An 18,407-nucleotide genomic window follows, 5' to 3' on the forward strand; every position below is an offset into this window, starting at 1 on the left:
AAAAGGAAAACATCACAATGATGAAACCCCTTTGTACAGCTAATATATGTTAATGAGAATGTAAAATAAATAAAACTAAGAAACAAAAAATTTTAAAATCCAAGCCAGGCACCGGTGGCTCATACCTGTAATCCTAACTACTCAGGAGGCAGAGATCAGGAGGATGGAAGTTTGAAGTAAGCATGGGGAAAACAGTTCACCAGACCGTATTTCGAAAAACCCATCACAAAGAAAGGGCTAGCGGAGTGACTCAATCGATAAAGCACCTGCCTAGCAGGTGTGAGGCCCTGAGTTCAAAACCCAGTGCTACCAAGAAAAGAAAGGGTTTAAAAATCTTGTATTGGAGGTCTGGTAGCTCACATACGAATTACTGCAATGGTCATCCTGGAGAATGAGGTGTGGCAGAGGGCAGGAAGGTGATAGAGACTTGCTTAACACTGGGGTGCTATCATTTTAGCTATTTAGGAAGTTGAAGTATTTGTGTGTTGATCAAGAGGTGGTGCTTCTCAGGAAGGTTAAATCCCAGTCACTGGAATCATTAATTAGGCACTATTTGAGGAGGACTGACTTCATCTCCTGCCCAGGCAAGTAGAGATTTAGGTGAAGAATAGCAGACAGGAAACTCCCCACGGGCCACCTAAGGGGTACTGCTCAACACCCCATAGCCAAAGGCCTTCTAGGGGATCTGAGAACTCTCGGTCCAAGAGCTGAACACACCAACAGCGGCCTGGGGGCGGGGCTGCCTAGAGGGCGTGGCGAGGAGAGGGGGCGTGGCGGAGAGGAGACGACGGGAGGGGCCGGCGAGGAGGCGTGGCTAGGGGCGTGGCTAGGGCGGCGGGGCGGGGCGGGCCTATGGGACGCCGGTGGTCTGAGTGTGAGGCGGTCCGCGGCGCCGGGGGCGTTCCCATGCCTCCCGCCTGCGGAGCTGGCGGACGGTGTCGAGGTTTCCCAGCCGCTTCGCGCGCTGGCCGGAGGCTACTGCACGGCGGGACTGAGGCCGCCGCAGCCTGGCTCGCGAAAGCCCTCACGCGCGTGAACGCACCGGGGTCCCGTTCACAGGTAGCTTTTCCTTCTGGGGATATCTTGGCCCGGCTGCCCTTGGAGCGACCCCAGCGTCGTCCCGGAAGGGGGGTGTGGCTGCCTCACCCCCCAGCCCCCCAGAGCGCGGGGTGGTTTCTGGCCGGTGTGGGGGCTGGGGGCGGGAGAAAGGTGGGGGTCTGTGATACAGAACACCGGATCCAGGCCCGCGGGATTGGGTCTCTGGGTCAGCCTGGGAAGGGCTGGGTGCATCCTCGCCTCTCCACCACGGGTCCACCTGCTGCCCGATGCTGAGTGGTACCCGGGGTTGCACCTGCGCGAGTGTTTTCTGCTCCACTGTCTCCCCAACTACGACCTCTGTGGGAGTGTCGTAGTTCACGGGAGTGTAGTCTTAAAACTTTACGTTTGCCGCCAAGAAATGTCAGAGAAAAGTGATGCTGACCCTTCCTGTGAGTCGAAAAGAACTGCCATGCTTTCAAGTATGTCGTCTTTTGTCTTTGGCAGGTGTGCCTTTAAAGAATCGTTTTCCAAAAAATGAAATGGAAGAATAAATTCTACTTATTTTCTCCCAGAAAAATCCTGCAAAATGATTTATGGAATCGTTTGGGTCGATTGTTAGATGGCCCTTACTGTCCTGAGATGTCAAAGGAGGCAGGAAGCAGAGGTTGGGGAGACAGAGGAGCAGAAAACACCTGCCTTATCCACACACACCCCCACCGCCACCCTGCCTGCTTTGGTTCAAGTTTTGCGCATCCCTCTGCTTGCATCTTAAAAGGTGTTTTCCACTCAAGTATATTTAGCAAGTTTCAATCTTCAGATGATTTTAAAAAAAAATAAGCATACCTGTTCTAAAATAGAAAGTTTTCTTTTTAAGTGAATGTATCTTAATACCACAGAGAGGTTTGGAAGAGTGTAGAAAATTGCTAATCAATGATAAAATGTGAAAACACCAAAATATGGCCAGTATCACTTTAGGAAAGAGTTGTTTGACATCAGTACTCCTTGTCTGTCTCCTTGAAGCCTGAATGTTATGTGATTTGATACATTTGATTTAGATACATTTTTAATTGTAGCTTTTACACTGGGAAGGAAATATAAAAGTCATGTGGGCTGCAAAGAAAATATCTTTTTTGACAACATACTTAAATTGTGTTTTGTCCTCTGCTTGCATTATATTTAATGGAAAGAGGTGCTACCCCTTGGCACAACTGATTTTTTTGTTAGAAAGCTGTAAATCTTGAAGCTTTATTTTGGAGCAAGTCTTCAGCCCTCCTGTCCAAGACATGCCTCTCCTGTCATTGTACCAATGACTGGGATTTCAGACCCCTGAGCTAGAAAACAGATGAAATGAACAACATTGGATACTTATTTCTGCTAATTTTTATCTTACTGTTTCTAAAAATTTATGTGGCCTTTTGAGATAGTTACAAATCTTTATTCTGTTAGCTATGGTATTTATATACTATGTTTATTATTATGACAGTTGAAAACCTGAAACTTTTGTGTGTGCTGCTGGGGATCAAACCCAGGGCCTTGCACATGCTAGGCAAGCACTCTATCACTGAACTGCATTCCCTACAGCTCTTGGTTTTATTGAGACAGAGTTTCACTGTGTAGCCCAGGTTGGCCTTGAACTTGGAATCCTCCTGCCTCCACCTTCTGAATGCTGGGTTTACAGTTGTGTTTTACCATGTCTAGCAGAGACTTCTATGTATACATTTACCTGATTGGGAAGAGCCTGGTGATGGTGCAGAAGACAGTTGCTTTCATTGCTGTCACCAGCATAGCTTTGAATGTTTGATCAGTGTACCACTTAACCCATCTTGCCCTAAATCTCTGTGCAAGATTTCTCACATATTTTTAGAGGATCTGAGATTTATATGGTCACCTGATCTTTGTTTTCCAAATTAGTAAACATATCAAAAAATGAATTTGGGTGAAGGTGGTTAGTGTAGCCACTAAATGAACTTTGAATTCTCATCACACTTTTTCCTAAATGCTGATAAACTTGTTTCATACTCTAGAACTGTGCTCAATCGATTGTCCTTTTTTGGCAGCAGGGGTGGGAGTGGGGGAAGTATGGCTTATCATTTGATGATGGTGTTTTATAATCTGCTTTTGTCCTCTACCAGCCCTTGAAATTCCAGATAGTGACTCTGAGACAGCAGTCAAGTTCCTTCAACCACCAGGGAAGTAATTCATCTGATCCTGAAGACTTCTGTGGGCTGATCTGAGATAGGTACTTGTGCACCAACATAAGAAGCAATTCCTTATTTGTATACCCTTACTAGATTACTTCAGTATTGTTTCCATAAGGAATGGTCTACAGCTGGGCACAGTGGCTCATACCTGTAATCCCAGATACTCAGGAGGTGGAGATCAGGAGGATTGTGGTTTGATGCCAGCCCAGGCATGGACTTGGCCCTGTCTCAATCAGTAAGCCAGGCATGGTGGCATGGACCTGTAATCCCAACTATGCAGGAGGCATTAGACAAGAAGCTCACTGTCAGAGCCTGGTACCAGGCACCCCCCCACACACAAAAAAAGTGAGACCCTACCTGAAAAATAACTAAAGCAAAATCAGAGCTGGTGGAGTGGCTCAAGTGGTAGAGCACCTGCCTAGCAAGCACAAGGCCCTGAGTTCAAACCCCAGTGCCACAAATAAATAAGTAAATAAATAACCTACAGCCAAACCCAGAGGACAAATATCTGTTTTTTACATGTTCTCTTGTATGTGGAAGGTAGAGGCTAGGATGGGAGACCAGAAGGAGGGTAGAGTTGGTTAATGGGCACCAAAACACAGTGACATAAAAAAAGTAACTTCTAGTGTTCAGCTGCACAGTAGGGTGACTATAGTTCACAATGACCCACTATGTATTTCAAGAAGCACCAGGAGAGAAGAGCTAGAAGGCTCCAAACACAAAGAAATGATAAGGAAATGGAGATGTCAGTGACCCAGATTGCCTCAATACATGCTGTATATGTGTTGAAATATTGCAGTGTACCCCATAAAAAGAGACACGTATTGCATGTTAATACATTTTTAAAAATTAAAAAGAATGGCTGAGAGTTAGAAAAGTTAGCCAGGACAAAGGTTAATTGAAACATTTCTGCAGTAAATAAAATTTTGTATCATTGATTTGGAGCATACAGGTGACTTGACTTGTCTTGATCTTGTTTGTGATGTTTCTCTGAAAGCGTGCTCAATAGTTCTTTTCCACTTCTTCTGGATAGAATGTCAAGGAGGGAGAGTCGCCTTGCCATTATCTGGAAACAGTGGCTTAGGTAATTGTAGAATAACAGATGCCAGCAGGGAAACCAGATCGGGGATGTTAAGCCCAAATGTATCCACCCTGCCTGTCTTTTAAAGCTCTGTTTTAGGAGTGAAATACAGAGAGAAACTGAGAACTGGAGAGATTCATCTTTCATGGATTAATAGGACTGCTTCAGCTACTTCAAAAATAAGAGAATGAATTTATCCATTTATTTTTAATTTACATTTATCAGTGATGCCAAGGCCATGAGTGTTGATGTGTTACTATTTTTTTTCCATTTTTATAGACTTTGCTCCTAACTCTAACAAGTCATTTTGCCTGAAATCGGCTAAACCTCAGAAAGAGTATGAATGAATGTATGCCAAGTCTATCAGTGGAAGGAATTCAGAAGCATATGTTCCATTAACAGCAGACTAATCAAAGTATATTCAGATAGGAAAGATAAAGTAATAAAAGTTATATGTGTGTCTGTTCAGCTATTATAACTGTAATGGTGTTCTATGCTGCCAAAAACTTGAACTGAAATATTTATATAGCCTATAAACACCTAAGTGTAACCATGAACTACCTTAATTTTTGGTAGTATGCCCTCATAGATGTTAATTAAAATGTGAAACTTCAGTGTCCTTTGACTATTTGATCCATAGCCTAGTAGAGCTTCAAGTATTATTCCTGGTAGGTATTGTAATAGTTCCACTAACCAGGCTAGTTTTTTATGTGGACAAAAATAGTTTTGGAATTAATATCCTAATAAAATCCTTTTACAGGACTGGAGGAGTGGCTTAAGTGGTAGAGTGCCTGCCTAGCAAGCATGAGGCCCTGAGTTCAAAACCTGTTATCACCAAAACCAAAATCCTTTCATTATACAGTGATATATAAATTGCATAAGCATAAAAATTATCAAATACTTAACTTATATGCAGTGATGAATGTGCTTTTGTGGTATTTTGCCAAGATAGGAAGTGAAATCAAATGGAAGTTGGTGAGTACCCCATGGCAACTGTTGCTTCATTTCATTGATTCAGAGAGAACTGTAACTTCCAAGCCTTCTTTAGGTAAGACGGGCTTAGGAAAAAAATTATCTATTTCTTTAGGTTGAAAAGGAAATGATCGATTTTTTTTTAAATGATCACATATATTTATTTATTTGAACTTCTTTTTTTATAGAACTGGGGTTTGAACTCAGGGCTTTATGCTTGCAAAGCAGGAGTTCTAGTGCTTGAACCACACCTTCAGTCCATTTTTGCTGTGGTAAGTTTTTGGGGATGGGTCTCAAGAACTATTTGCACAGGCTGTCCTGGAACCGAAATCCTCCCAATCTTAGCCTCCAAGTAGCTAAGATTACATGTGTGAGCCACTGGTGCCCAGCTCAAGACTTTTTTTTTTTTTTCTGGTAAGACTGTGGTTTAAACTCAGAGCTTCACACTTGCAAAGCAAGCACTACTGTTTGAGCCACACCTCCCATCTTTCTAATTCTGCCTTCTGAGTATCTAGGATTACAGGCATGACCCATCAGCACCTAGGCTGGTCACATAGATTTAAATTAGAATTTTAATGTCAAGGTTTTCAAAATAATAAAGATCAATTTGTTTTACATCTAATACATATTTTTATGGTACACATATAGGAAGTTGTTTGATATGAAGTTTATAATTGTGAGTGAGTTTATGCTCTGAGAATTAATGTACACCAGGAAAAAGAAAATTAAAATGGTATCTTTACTAAATTGTTGCTATTAATTTAATACTCTTTCATTATTTGTGCAGATTCTGTGATCAGTAAATTGCCAAATTATTTTAATCAATAATTTTAACACTGTTACACACAATCAGATTTATTATCTAGCATGGTACCTTTGTTTAGAGAATTGCAAGGCAGTTTTCTAAGCTGGCTTTAAGTAAGTCTTTGTTTTATGTTTGGCTTCACCACTTTTCTAGTAAAGGATTATTTTAGGGATAAGTTTTTCTAGTAATTTAGTGAAAATTTATCTATTTTGCAGGTTATTAAATGAAGCAGTTTTAAGCAAAATGTTAGTAAATGTGTTTGGCCTCCAATTTTAGAATCCAGCTTCCACTCCTTTCCTTTCTATTTTAGGCAATTAGCATTAAAGAGTAGACAGGTAGCATATGCTTTGAACTGTGGACAGTTAGCGGTTTCATGTATGGTATGTATACTATATCACTGCAGAGCTTCTAAGTTATGCATGTAACAGTTTTGAATAAAGTATGTATAGACTAAAGTGTACATAGCATCTTTTTCTGCCACTTGGGATACAACTTTGTGTTTCTATTTTCCATTTCAATTTTCCCAACTCTAAAAGTGCCATTTCATTTTGCTCAGTGACTTTATAGATCAATCCTGGGATTCAGCTCTGTGTTATGGTTAAGAAATGTTTCACATCTAACACAGAATGAATCATAAAACAGATATATTTACATATTAAATATTTAATTAAGTTGGAAGGTATGTTGCAATTATGACAGCACATCTTCCATATGTATTCCTAACACTGAAAGGTGAAAGGAGGACTGGATAGTTAACCAGAGTTGAAGTTCAGAACCACTCTTACCATTATTTTACCTTTCAAATAATTCTGTATTTAAAATATTTTGGATTCTACATAAAACACATGTAGAAGATGACCATATATGTTTGGATATCTGAACTTCAGATTTGTTGGAACTTAATTGTGTCCCAAAATGGGTAATATCTGGAGATTCATCATTTCTTTTTGGGGGAAGAATGTCCATTTGTTATTGACTGGAGAGTACTGAGTGTGTTGCTTACACAAAGACTATCCCTGCTGTGTCCACCTTCCCTTAGAGTTCCTGTGTCCCAGCTGGCATCTGAAAATTATTACATATCATTTGACTTTTTGCTAGAATTGTGCTTTGACTTAAGGAGTGAAAATAGTTCAGAAAAATGCATTGGGTGGTTTAATATAGCAATGCAGATTGCAACACTTAGCACATAAAGTGTTTTACTGGCACGCAAAGTACTTTAATCCTCACAGCGACTTTGAGTCCTGCTGTTCTACTACTTTAGAGATGAGAAAACTGAAGCTTAAAGTGATGGCTGTGATCAGATCACGTGGTTAATAAGTGGCGTAGATGAGACTTAAAAGATCTGTGCTTTTAGTTAAGCTATACTGTCTCCCATACCTCCCAAGAATTCTTAGCAAAAATTACACTATGATGCTTCCTCCTTTGTAAGAGATAGTAAGATACAGTAATCGACCAAGAAAAAAATCTCTGACATATACTGCATCTTTGGTTATTTCCTTTTGGAAGTCTCCCAGCCATTTCCATCACAAACTCAATCATATGCTGTTCTTTTTTTCTTTCACTGCAACTTGTCCCAACTGAAGTCACATTGTTTGTTATTGTATTTTACCATTTCATCATAGCACTTAGTTATCTGTGTGCCCAGCACAAAGCAACACCTACCAATGTATGAAAGTGGAATACTAATACTAAAATTGTATTAAATTATTTTCCCTTTTCTAATGTTATTCTGTACAATTGGGGTGCAACTATGTGATGGAAGTGTGAAAAAAGGATCAAGCACTTAACATTTTCTAATGTTTGCAGAATGAAGAGGAATAATTTCTCTGTTGTGAATAAAATTGCCCAGTGTCCACCAGTGGTGAAACAACCCAAACATGACTTCTGCTCTTCTCTCAACCAGACTCCCATGTACACTGTTCTCATAGACTGGGGAAGTTTGCCTTACCATGTGGTATTACGAATTTTTCAGTATCTCCCTTTAGTAGATCGAGCCCGAGCATCTTCTGTGTGTAGGAGATGGAATGAAGTATTTCACATTCCTGATCTTTGGAGAAAGTTTGAATTTGAACTGAACCAGTCAGCGACTTCATACTTCAAGTCCACGCATCCTGATCTCATCCAGCAGATCATTAAAAAGCATGCTGCCCATCTCCAGTATGTCAGCTTTAAGGTGAGGAAAACAAGCCCTCAGTATAAACAAGGCCTTATACTTTAACAACCTTTTGGTATATCTAGATCTTTGAAATAATCAGTTTGGCAGAGTTTTTATCTTAAACTCTTTCCTGTTTTTCTTTAGTTACTGTATAGATTGAAGTATAGAACTTGAACTATAATTGAATGACTTAAAGTTTGGTTTTCTTCATCTGGATGTTGTTATTAAAATTTAAGTAATTGTAAAAGATTTTGTAAGTATGAAGTGTTTGGAAATTTAATTTGTCACCATCTCTGTTTCTTACTTTGTAATATGAGTTATCTTGTATAAACTGAAGATACACATGTATATTAAGGGAAGGAATAAACTTTATTTTTACATTTGATTCCATTAAATAATATTTACAGGAACCCTGATAAATTCCATTCAGGAAATTCAGATTAAAAATTGTCTTCATAGGTTGATAGTAGTACTGAATCAGCAGAAGCTGCCTGTGATATACTTTCTCAGCTGGTAAATTGTTCTCTCCAGACCTTGGGACTGATTTCAACAGCCAAACCAAGCTTTATGAATGTGTCAAAGGTAAGGATGCTGTGCTTTTTATTGTAAGATATACCAAAATTCTTAAAAATTGCCAAACTAAGCAAAAAGGATTCTTTTTCTAAATACAGACCATATCCCACTTGTACTGAGATTATTACTTAAAGCAGCTTTCTCTTGGCTGTTGACTGTTTTTGCCGAGTAGTTTGTAGATGTTTTCATTTTTAGATCTATTTTGTAATTTTAGTAATTGTTTCCATAGTAGGTATCACTTATATAAAACTTAGATATTATTCTTCCTATTTTCAAGTGCCAGTTTATGTATTTGCTTTCAATGTAGAGCAAGAAAGGCTGTGGATATTTTTCCTGTGATTATATAACTTCTCCCTTAAAGATGGAATAATACAATATTTAACTAATTGAACCAGTTAGAACCATGTTTGGGTTTATATAATAAAAAGTCCAAAACAGTAGTAGCTGAAGAAACATAACTAAAGCTATTTCTCTTATATTAGAGAAATCTAGAGGTGAGGTGGTCCACAGCTGGTGTGAAACTGTCAGGAGCCGAGGCTCCTTCCAGCTTTTCTACTCTCCCCAAAGTTTCCATCATTTTCACTGCCCACGGGGCTTTCTGAGCAACCTCCTGATCCTATCCTTGTTCTAGGCAGCTGGATGGAAGGAACAGGGAAGAAGGGCATACCTTCTCCTTTTCACAGAGACTTCCCAGAGGTACCTGTGATGTATTTATATCATAATCTGGGTGATTATGATTTGGGTGAGGCCAGGAAATTTTTTAGCTAGGTGCCAACCTCCCAGTTAAAAATTGGGACTAGATTACCAAAGAAGAAAGGAGGAATGTGTGTTAGGAAGCAGCTAGCAGTCTCTGGCACAGAAACTGCTGACTGTCTTCCCTTCATTCAGATCTTACCTGAGTGCCATCTCCTTAGAGAGTCCTCTCTGAACCATGTTTGGAAAGCATCCTCTTCCAGTTACCCTCTGCTGTGTTGTAATACTTTATCTTCCTGTATGATTTGTCAGTACTTGAAGTCATCTTATGTATTTATTTTACATGTTTTATCATCTCTCCACACCAAAACGTTCATTAAAGAGGTTCTGTCCATTTTGTTTACCATTATAAGCTCAGAATTAAAATAGTATCTGTATGTAATAAGCACTCAATTGTTGTTGTCAGAAAAACTGGCAAATATAATAGAGGATAAGGGGAGGGCAGCATCTTCGCTGTCATAAACAGGGTTGTGGCTCTCTTTGAACAAGCTTTTTGTACTAGCCTGTTTATCTTTTAAAGGGATAGACTGAAAAAATGAGTCATCTGGGAATTAGAGTAATATAAGTAATCAGATGAAAACTTACTACTTCTAAATAGTTATTTTCTTGTTTATAAACTCTAGATCAAATTAGCCTGAAATGTTTCTTAGTTTCTAATAGCTATGGCTAGTGTGGCTAATGCAGTCACAAAGCGAGCAGGTACCTAGAATTAGCTAGCTTCATCTCAGACTCCACCTTCAGGTCAAAGTGACCTCTGTGAGTAGCTAAAGTGACCTAGTCAGATGGCTTCTGGCAAGACTTTTTTTTTTTTTTCACTTGTAAACTAAGGAAAAATGAGATAAAAATTAAATACATTTTACCATAATGAAATTGTACTCTAATGCTTAAATTCCTCTAAGATTAACATAGCCAACTGAGAAATGATTAAAGGGAAAAATAAACCTTGATTTCTTGAAGAAAAAATGACATGTTTATATGTCTGTGATAATTTTGGCACCTCCACCATTTGAAAATTTGTGCAAACCAATTACTAATTAGTGAAAATTGGTTTATTTTCTCACAATTACATAGCATTTATAATCAATACAATCATTTTAATAGGGAAAGTAGAACCTTTAGTAGGATTCAAATTGAAAAAGTGATCATGCCTACATTTAGTTTCTAGACCTTCTATCTTTGCCAAAAAGCAGTGGATCTGAAAGCTTGTGGAATTCCACTCATTTTGAAGTGAAACTATAAATAAGCTTTAGTTTGTAAATCTCCAAAGCATATAAAGATTTGGATTTAATTTGCTAGGAAAAGCACATCACTGGATTGTGACATCCATCCATCCATCCATCCATTCATCCACCATTCATTCATTCACTCATTGTCTTAACAAATAGTTATAGACCATCTGTTATGTGTCAGATACTATTTTAGGTCTGGAAATACAGAATGAATGAAACAGAAAAAAACTATATTTCTTCTACAGAAAGAGTTGAAAATGTCCAAAGAATAAATATTCAGGCTTTGAGGGGCTATGATCCTGTCTTAAATACTCAGCTCCAGTTTTGCCATATGAAGACCAGACATGGCTGTGTGCATCACTCAAACTTTGTGGACATAGAAATCTGATCTTCCTGTACTTTTCATGCTATACAATATTATGATTTAAATCTTTTTTCAACCCTTTAAAAGTGTAAAAACTGTTCTTAGCTCATAACACATATAGAAACAGATTGTGAGCTTGATTTGGCTGGTGATCCATAATTTGCCAGCCTCTGCTCTTGGAAACAAATGTAAGTACAGTAGACCCTTGGTATCCTTGGATATATGATTCCAAAGAGACTGCTGCCGATGAAGACTTGCAAATGCTCAGGATGCATTGAGTTCAGTACTGTGTTCTGGATGCTTGGTTCATTTTTCCCATAAAGTCATCCAAGTTTCACTAAAGACATGCTGCCTTTCAACATGTCTCAAATTGTCACCTTTTACCTAAATTAAGCACATTAACTTTTACCGTATCTTTGGAGTACCATTTGCTTTTTGGGAAGCATATTTTCACAGAATTCACGGCAGGGAAACACTCAGCAGATTATATGCATATTTAAGCACAACTGACACTAACGTGGGACTGACTGAGGTGTGTCTGCTGCAGGATGCACATGTGAGAATTAAAATTTTTTGTTTTTGAAATTTCATGTGATTTTTTTTTTGAATCACACTTGGTCAAAACTGCGTATAAAAATCCTGTGGATGAGACAGGCTTATTGTATATACTTTTAATATGGAAAGCCAAATCCTTAAAGATGAAAATAACTGCAGACCTGTTTCATGAAGTTTTTGAAACTTCTTCCTTCCTCTTCATTCCATTTGCCAGTCATAAAAGTACAAAACTACTGGTTATAAAAATGTCTTATACTGGCTAATGATACTATGAAAAACAGCAATCTTTTCATTGTTTTTACTGTGTTTTGTTAGCATATGCTAATATGAATAGTTTTAATGAATTATATGATTGAAAATATGATTTTTAAATAATGTTTTCACATTTTTCTTCTTATTGCCATGCAAGTCTCATTTTGTGTCAGCACTTACAGTTGTGTTTGTCAACTCAAAATCATTGTCATCAATCAAAATTGAAGACACACCAGTGGATGACCCTTCATTGAAGATTCTTGTGGCCAATAATAGTGATACTCTAAGACTCCTAAAAATGAGTAGCTGTCCTCATGTTTCATCTGATGGTTGGTTATATTTTTTAAAGATTGAATGATGTTTTTTTTTAATTATAGTAATAGCAATGGAATTTTTACTGAAAATCATATACTTATGAAACATTTGTTGAACTAATTTTATTCAAAAGAAGTCTTATTCTGCATGCTAGATAAAGTTTTAATTGCTTCTCCTGAGAATATTTTAATTACACACACACATTTTCATAGACATTTACATATACACCTATATATCTTGGCAACCTTCTTCTCAGAAATCATTAGATATTTCAACTGGATGCAGTGCTCATGCCTATAGTCCTAGCTACTTAGGAGGCAGGGATCAAGAGGATTGCTGCTTGAGGCCAGCTAGGGCAAAAAGTTAGTGAGACCACCCCCCATCTCAACAAATAAGCTAGGTGTGGTGGTACCACCATCTTAATAAACCAGCCAAGTGTGGTAGTAATCCCAGCTACATGGTGGGCATAGATAGGAGGATCAAAGTTCAAGGCTGCCCCAGATCTGAAAAACAACCTAAAGTAAAGAATGGCTAGGGGCATGGCTGAAGTGGTAGAGTGCCTTTCTAGCAAGGCCTAAAGCCCTGAGTTCAAACCCCAATACCACCAAAAATAAATAAATCATTAGATATAGCAAATAAGGAATAATCAATATCAAATTTAAGTTTACAGAATGTTGGATTATCAACAGTTTAATTCTTTGTTCTTAAATTTTTTTCCCAATTTCCCACAGGAATCCTTTGTGTGGCTGACCACTGTCAAGGCCTTAGAGAACTGGCATTGAATTATTATATTTTAAGTGACGAACTTCTCCTGGCACTTTCAAGTGAGGCTCATGTTAACCTTGAACATCTTCGAATTGATGTTGTAAGTGAAAATCCTGGACAGACTGAGTTTCGTTCTATTAAAAAACACAGTTGGGACGCACTTATTAAACACTCCCCTGGAGTTAATGTCGTTATGTACTTCTTTTTATATGAAGACGAATTTGAGACATTTTTCAAAGAAGAAACCCCAGTTACTCACCTTTATTTTGGTCGTTCAGTAAGCAAAGCAATTCTAGGCCGCATAGGTCTTAACTGCCCACGACTAATTGAGTTGGTGGTATGTGCAAATGGTCTTCAGCCTCTTGATAATGAACTTATTTGTATTGCTGAACACTGTAAAGACTTAACAGCCTTGGGCCTCAGTGAGTGTGAAGTTAGCTATAGTGCATTCCTTGAATTTGTGAGACTCTGTGGGAGAAGGCTAACCCAGTTGTCTATCATGGAGGAAGTTCTGGTCCCTGATAACAGTTATAGTCCAGATGAAGTTCACACTGAAGTCTCTAAATATCTGGGAAGAGTATGGTTCCCTGATGTGATGCCTGTCTGGTAACAGGTACCAAAGATTCTGAAGTTTCTCTTAGCTGCTTTCTGTCTATGTAAATGTAAATTTTAAGATGTATTGCTAAAGTATTTTAGGTTAAATATTTTGTTGTTTGTAATGCGTTTTAATGGACTGCTATAGAGTCATTTGAAAAAGTATAAGAGATTTGAGTAGCTAGAAATCTTCGTACATAGGGCATAGACACTATGTAGTTAGATGGTTGATAAGGTAAAAACTACAGACGATTTCTAGGTAGATTTCTCAGCCTTTCTTGAAGGCATGTTTTAGCTTACTAAGTAAATTTATAATATCAAACTTGCATCCCTTTAAATTATGGCCTTACCTTACAACTTCATATTGTCTTAATGGAATCTGGTTCATCTTGGTATTAATATATTTTACAAAATACATGGTGTTTAAAATTAAGAGTAAAATCACAGTAGATACAGCGGCTTACTTAATTGTCCTTTAAAAATTTTTAGCATTCTATATGATCATCTTTTGATTCAGTAAGCAACTTCTAATTTCCAAAGTAGTTTGATTCTTACTTTATATTAACTTGGAATATAATTGGCATTAGATTAAGATTAAATAATACCAATTCAAACAGTATGAAAAGAAAAAAGATACTGTGTTTATTAATTGATTAACTGTACTATGTAAATAAAGAGGTAAGTTTTCTTAGATGTGTTTGGGAAGCAAACCTGATCTGGAACTATGCCACATCCTCTGCATAAGTGATCAATAATGTAATTAGTAACACAGTTAAAGCTCTTCCCTGGCTTGTTGTCTTTAGGATGATCTAACCTTAAACTGGCTTACAGCACCTGGGTCCTTTCTGCTTCTTTGGCCTCATGATGCCCTTTGCCCTTTTTCCATTCTCTCAGTTCCTAAACTGCTGGCACCCTCCATTCACAAGGCATCTGTACACCCTCTACCTGGCTTACCCTCTGAGCTCTCCCAGATCTCTCTCACTGAAACTTTCCTTACACCTGGCTTATTCTCCACTCATGGGTCAGGTCTCTATTGTGCATATGCACTTAGCATTCTGTAGCTCTTCTTTGCAGCGTTGATCACTGTGGTGTTTTACTCTGTATTTGTCCAATTATTACCTGCTTATTCCTTTGCATTGTAAACTCCATCAGTGTAAAATTCACTATTGTTTTTTACTTACTGTTAGGAACCAACTTTCAAAAAAGAAAATAAAATGTTTATTATCTTACAGTTTTGAATATTCTTAATTATGGAAAACTTTAAATATTCTTACCTATGAAGCAAATAGAATGCATTGTGACTTGTAAATGATGGTTTTAAAAAACAAGTTTTATATCACCCTACATAGAAACTGTTCTTCTGCATATATTCTCACCACTGTACCACAGTCTCTCTCAGCTCTGTAAGGCAGGTTTCTCATATTCACCTTTGTGTTCCTCACCCTCAGAACAGTTTGTGCTACATTAGTGAGTGCTCAATAAATGCTAATGGAACTGATTCTATTGGTTAAAAAGAGTAAAACAATTATCTTTTTTGCAGTACTGGGTTTTAAACTCAGGACTTCATGCTTGTTAGGCACATGTTCTACCACTGAGCCACACCTCCAGCCCTGTTGTGCTCTGGTTATTCTGAAGATAGGATCTTGCTTTTTGCCCAGGCCAGCCTGGACCACAATCCTATTTTACACTTCCTGCCATTGCTGGGATGACAGGCATGTGCCACCACACCTAGTTTTTTTTTTTTTTTTCATTGAGATGGGATCTTGCAAAAAAAATTTTTTTTTTGTCCAGCTTGACCTCAAACCATGATTCCCCTGATCTCAGCCTTCTTGCCTAGCTATGATGACAGGCATAAGCTACCAGCACCTAGCTAAAACCAATTTCTTAAAGACTGACTTACTGCTATTTTAGATCATGTCATTTTTGTCTTAAGATTGGAGGAAGGTACAGAGCAGCACATAATAGGAAACTAGAAATCCTATCAGGGTAACAGAACCACAAACATAAAAGAAATGGCTTAACAGAGATACAGCTGGGTGCCACAGCAGTGGTGGAAATACGGCAGTGATAAGCCTCCAGTCTTGCTCAATGTTAACTTAGTATGGCATACAGGAGGAGGGGAGGCAGAATATTGTCTATACCTGCATGGCAAGGTGACAGAGCTCCAGTGTATTTACACTAGAGGCGAAGCAAGCAAAACAGAAGAACTAGAGAAGAGTGGTCAGAGGTAGTTCTCCCCATAGCTTCTGGCACAGAGAGAGGGAGCACATTGACTGGATGACTAGGATGAGTTCTCCTCTAAGTGGTCCTTTTCAGCAACCTTGTAGTCGAACCTGAAGAACTAATCACTATAATGAAGTTTAGAGCAAAACTCAGGATAATCTAAGTTCATTAATTCATGTAAATTCCTCTACTTGGTCTAACTTATTAGGTTAAGGAAGAGCAAAACTTTTTTTTTTTTTGGGAACTGGTGCTTGAACTTAGGGCCTATACCTTGAGTCACTCCACCAGCCCTTTTGTGTGTGTGTGTGTGTGTGTGTGTGTGTGTGTGTGTGTGTGTGTGTATGTGAGTGATGGGTTTTTTCTTGACCTATTTTGCCCAGGCTGGCTTCAAACTGCAATCCTCCTGATCTCTGCCTCCTGAGTAGCCAGGATTATAGCTGTGAGGCACCCAGATAGAGCAAAACATTTTTAAGACAACCAAAAGAGACAAAATTTGGAATATTTTTAGTGCTTTGTCTAATGGAAACATCTCCATGTACATTGGAAGTTTATGAAAAAGCACTGTTTAGCTAAGATTACAGGAGTCTAGATAATTGAATGAGTTGTTTTAGGTGGATTTTAAATTTCAGCCTTCAGAAATATTTATAGTTCTGTAAGCATTCTTGTTAATGTTAAAAAGCCTGCATTTGTTGAAGAATTCAGGAAAGGTTTGGATAATTTTGCGGAAAAAAAGTAAATGGAGAGAATGAGAAGAGAGATTCTTTTGTAGGCTGTTTTGAAGAAACACAAAAATAGAATTCTTACATTTTCTTTTCCTTTCTTATGAGCCTTGCTGGCCTCATTTGGATTGTACTCAGTATAGGAAAGGCAAGTCAGGAGGCAAGCAGATTTTTAAGTGTGTGTGTATCACTGTGCCACTACTTGTGGTAACTGTCCTCTAAAAATGTAAGAATTCTTTCCTCTGAAGTCCTGGCCTCTTAAAATAGCCACTGATGTTGTGCATCCATTAAATTAATGTTCTACCACTAACTCAAAACATTTTCAAAATAAAAAAATGCTTTTATTCAACTTAGCAAAACTGACAATATCTGACACCACAACTTTCAAAGTATATATTATAGTCACTTTTACTAAGGAAAAGTAAGTTACTCAGTAGTATTACTTCTTGTCACTCCAACTTTATAATGTTTTTACCAAAACTATTTTGGCATTCAAACCTACATGGGAAAACTTCACTTTAATACAATGCACCAGAGGGCGCTGTTTTCCAGTTCTTCCTTAAAAAAAGTTCTTTCCAAAGTTTGCATTTCCCTTGAACAGATATGAACACTAGGCAGAAGGTAGTGCTCTTGCTCTGCTTTTGGGAGGCTCTCCAGTCCAGATAATGAGCGTAAATAACCACTTTAAAAGGTAAAGAAAGACTAAGCATAGATTTCATTGTTCAAATAATTTAGAGGGCTTTTAAAGTTGCCTTCAAAGCCTGCATCCCATTTCCTTTTTTGTATATTCAATGGGAGCACAGACTTTATCTTTTGAAAACAAATGTAATCTCCAGAAACAATCTGTAGAGTTAGTGGGTACCAAGGAAATAAAAACAAGAGATCATCAAATTTGATGGTGCTGGATACAGATGTTTTAACCAAAAAATTAATTCCTAACTTGCTTATTTTATATAAGATGCTAGTTTTATATAATAGTATCTAACTGGATATAAGAAGGTGATAATTATATGACATAGGTCTTCAGACATCTGAGAAACACCATTAGTTCATTCTTCCTGTCACTTACATGAAAGTCCTTTTGCCTCCTAGCATAAGCATTATTCATAATAATGAATGACCATGAAATCACCCACAGCTACAAAATTACAGCATTGATAATAACTTAAGTCTTTCTATGTGATTCTCCCCTGTCCTGCCCTGAGATAATTAGTGTTCATTATTTTCTTGTTTTCCTTTTTAATTTTATTACCTCTATATGTGTTCTTAGAAATTTTGTTTTGATTTCATTTAACTTTATTTAAAAAGGGTATCATCCTTTGTGTTATATTTGGGGCTTTTCTTAAAATTGCTAGATGTTGCTATGATCAATCTATTTTATTAAGTTGAGCTGAGGTCTATTTATTATGGATTTGTATAATACTTCATTCAACAATACAATTTTTTAATGTATGTCACTGTTGATAGGCATTTGGATTATTCCAGGTGATATCACGAACATTGCTTTTGAACATTGTTATGTAGCCCAGGCTGGCCTTGAACTCATGATCCTCCTACCTTGGCTTCCCAAGTACTGGGATCATAGGCATGTGCCACAATACCAGCTTAAAGAACATTTTATATAGAGCCTCTGGTATACAAATGGAATCATTTCTCCAGCATTAAAGTTCAATTAATTATCTTTCCTTCTAACATATCTACATATTAAAATGGAATCATCCTGCTTGAGTTTTCTATACTTCAAAAGACTTTAAGCAAAATTTCATGAAGAAAGTTTTCATAATGATTAATTCATCTTACTCATTTCTTACAG

At 37.8% G+C, this 18,407-nt stretch overlaps 1 protein-coding gene across 3 annotated transcripts; it reads left to right on the forward strand.

The window, feature by feature from the left end:
• Positions 1 to 902: 902 nt before the first annotated feature.
• On the forward strand, positions 903 to 14,881 carry Fbxl21 (Putative F-box/LRR-repeat protein 21). Of its 3 annotated transcripts, XM_074058845.1 has the most exons (6): positions 908 to 1,059; positions 3,171 to 3,277; positions 7,904 to 8,270; positions 8,712 to 8,834; positions 12,136 to 12,307; positions 13,025 to 14,881. In XM_074058845.1, the coding sequence occupies exons 3-6, from the start codon at positions 7,905 to 7,907 to the stop codon at positions 13,666 to 13,668; spliced, it is 1,305 nt and encodes a 434-aa protein (XP_073914946.1). In that variant the 5' UTR covers positions 908 to 1,059; positions 3,171 to 3,277; position 7,904; the 3' UTR covers positions 13,669 to 14,881. The 3 variants fall into 3 exon arrangements, with proteins under 3 accessions (XP_073914948.1, XP_073914946.1, XP_073914947.1); XM_074058847.1 differs by lacking the exon at positions 12,136 to 12,307 and having other exon boundaries at positions 903 to 1,059; positions 13,025 to 13,209; XM_074058846.1 differs by lacking the exon at positions 908 to 1,059 and having other exon boundaries at positions 2,924 to 3,277.
• The last annotated feature ends 3,526 nt before the right edge of the window (positions 14,882 to 18,407 follow it).

Source organism: Castor canadensis, chromosome 16 (assembly GCF_047511655.1).
Source record: "Castor canadensis chromosome 16, mCasCan1.hap1v2, whole genome shotgun sequence".
NCBI classification, from domain to species: Eukaryota; Metazoa; Chordata; class Mammalia; order Rodentia; family Castoridae; genus Castor; species Castor canadensis.

What these genes read in the sequence shown, in the direction of transcription:
- Fbxl21 (XM_074058845.1), top strand. Translation starts at nt 7,905, where the DNA reads ATGAAGAGGAATAATTTCTCTGTTGTGAATAAAATTGCCCAGTGTCCA. An exon ending in TCCAGTATGTCAGCTTTAAG is followed by an intron (nt 8,271 to 8,711) that starts GTGAGGAAAACA and finishes TTGTCTTCATAG; the next exon opens with GTTGATAGTAGTACTGAATC. An exon ending in GCTTTATGAATGTGTCAAAG is followed by an intron (nt 8,835 to 12,135) that starts GTAAGGATGCTG and finishes TTGCCATGCAAG; the next exon opens with TCTCATTTTGTGTCAGCACT.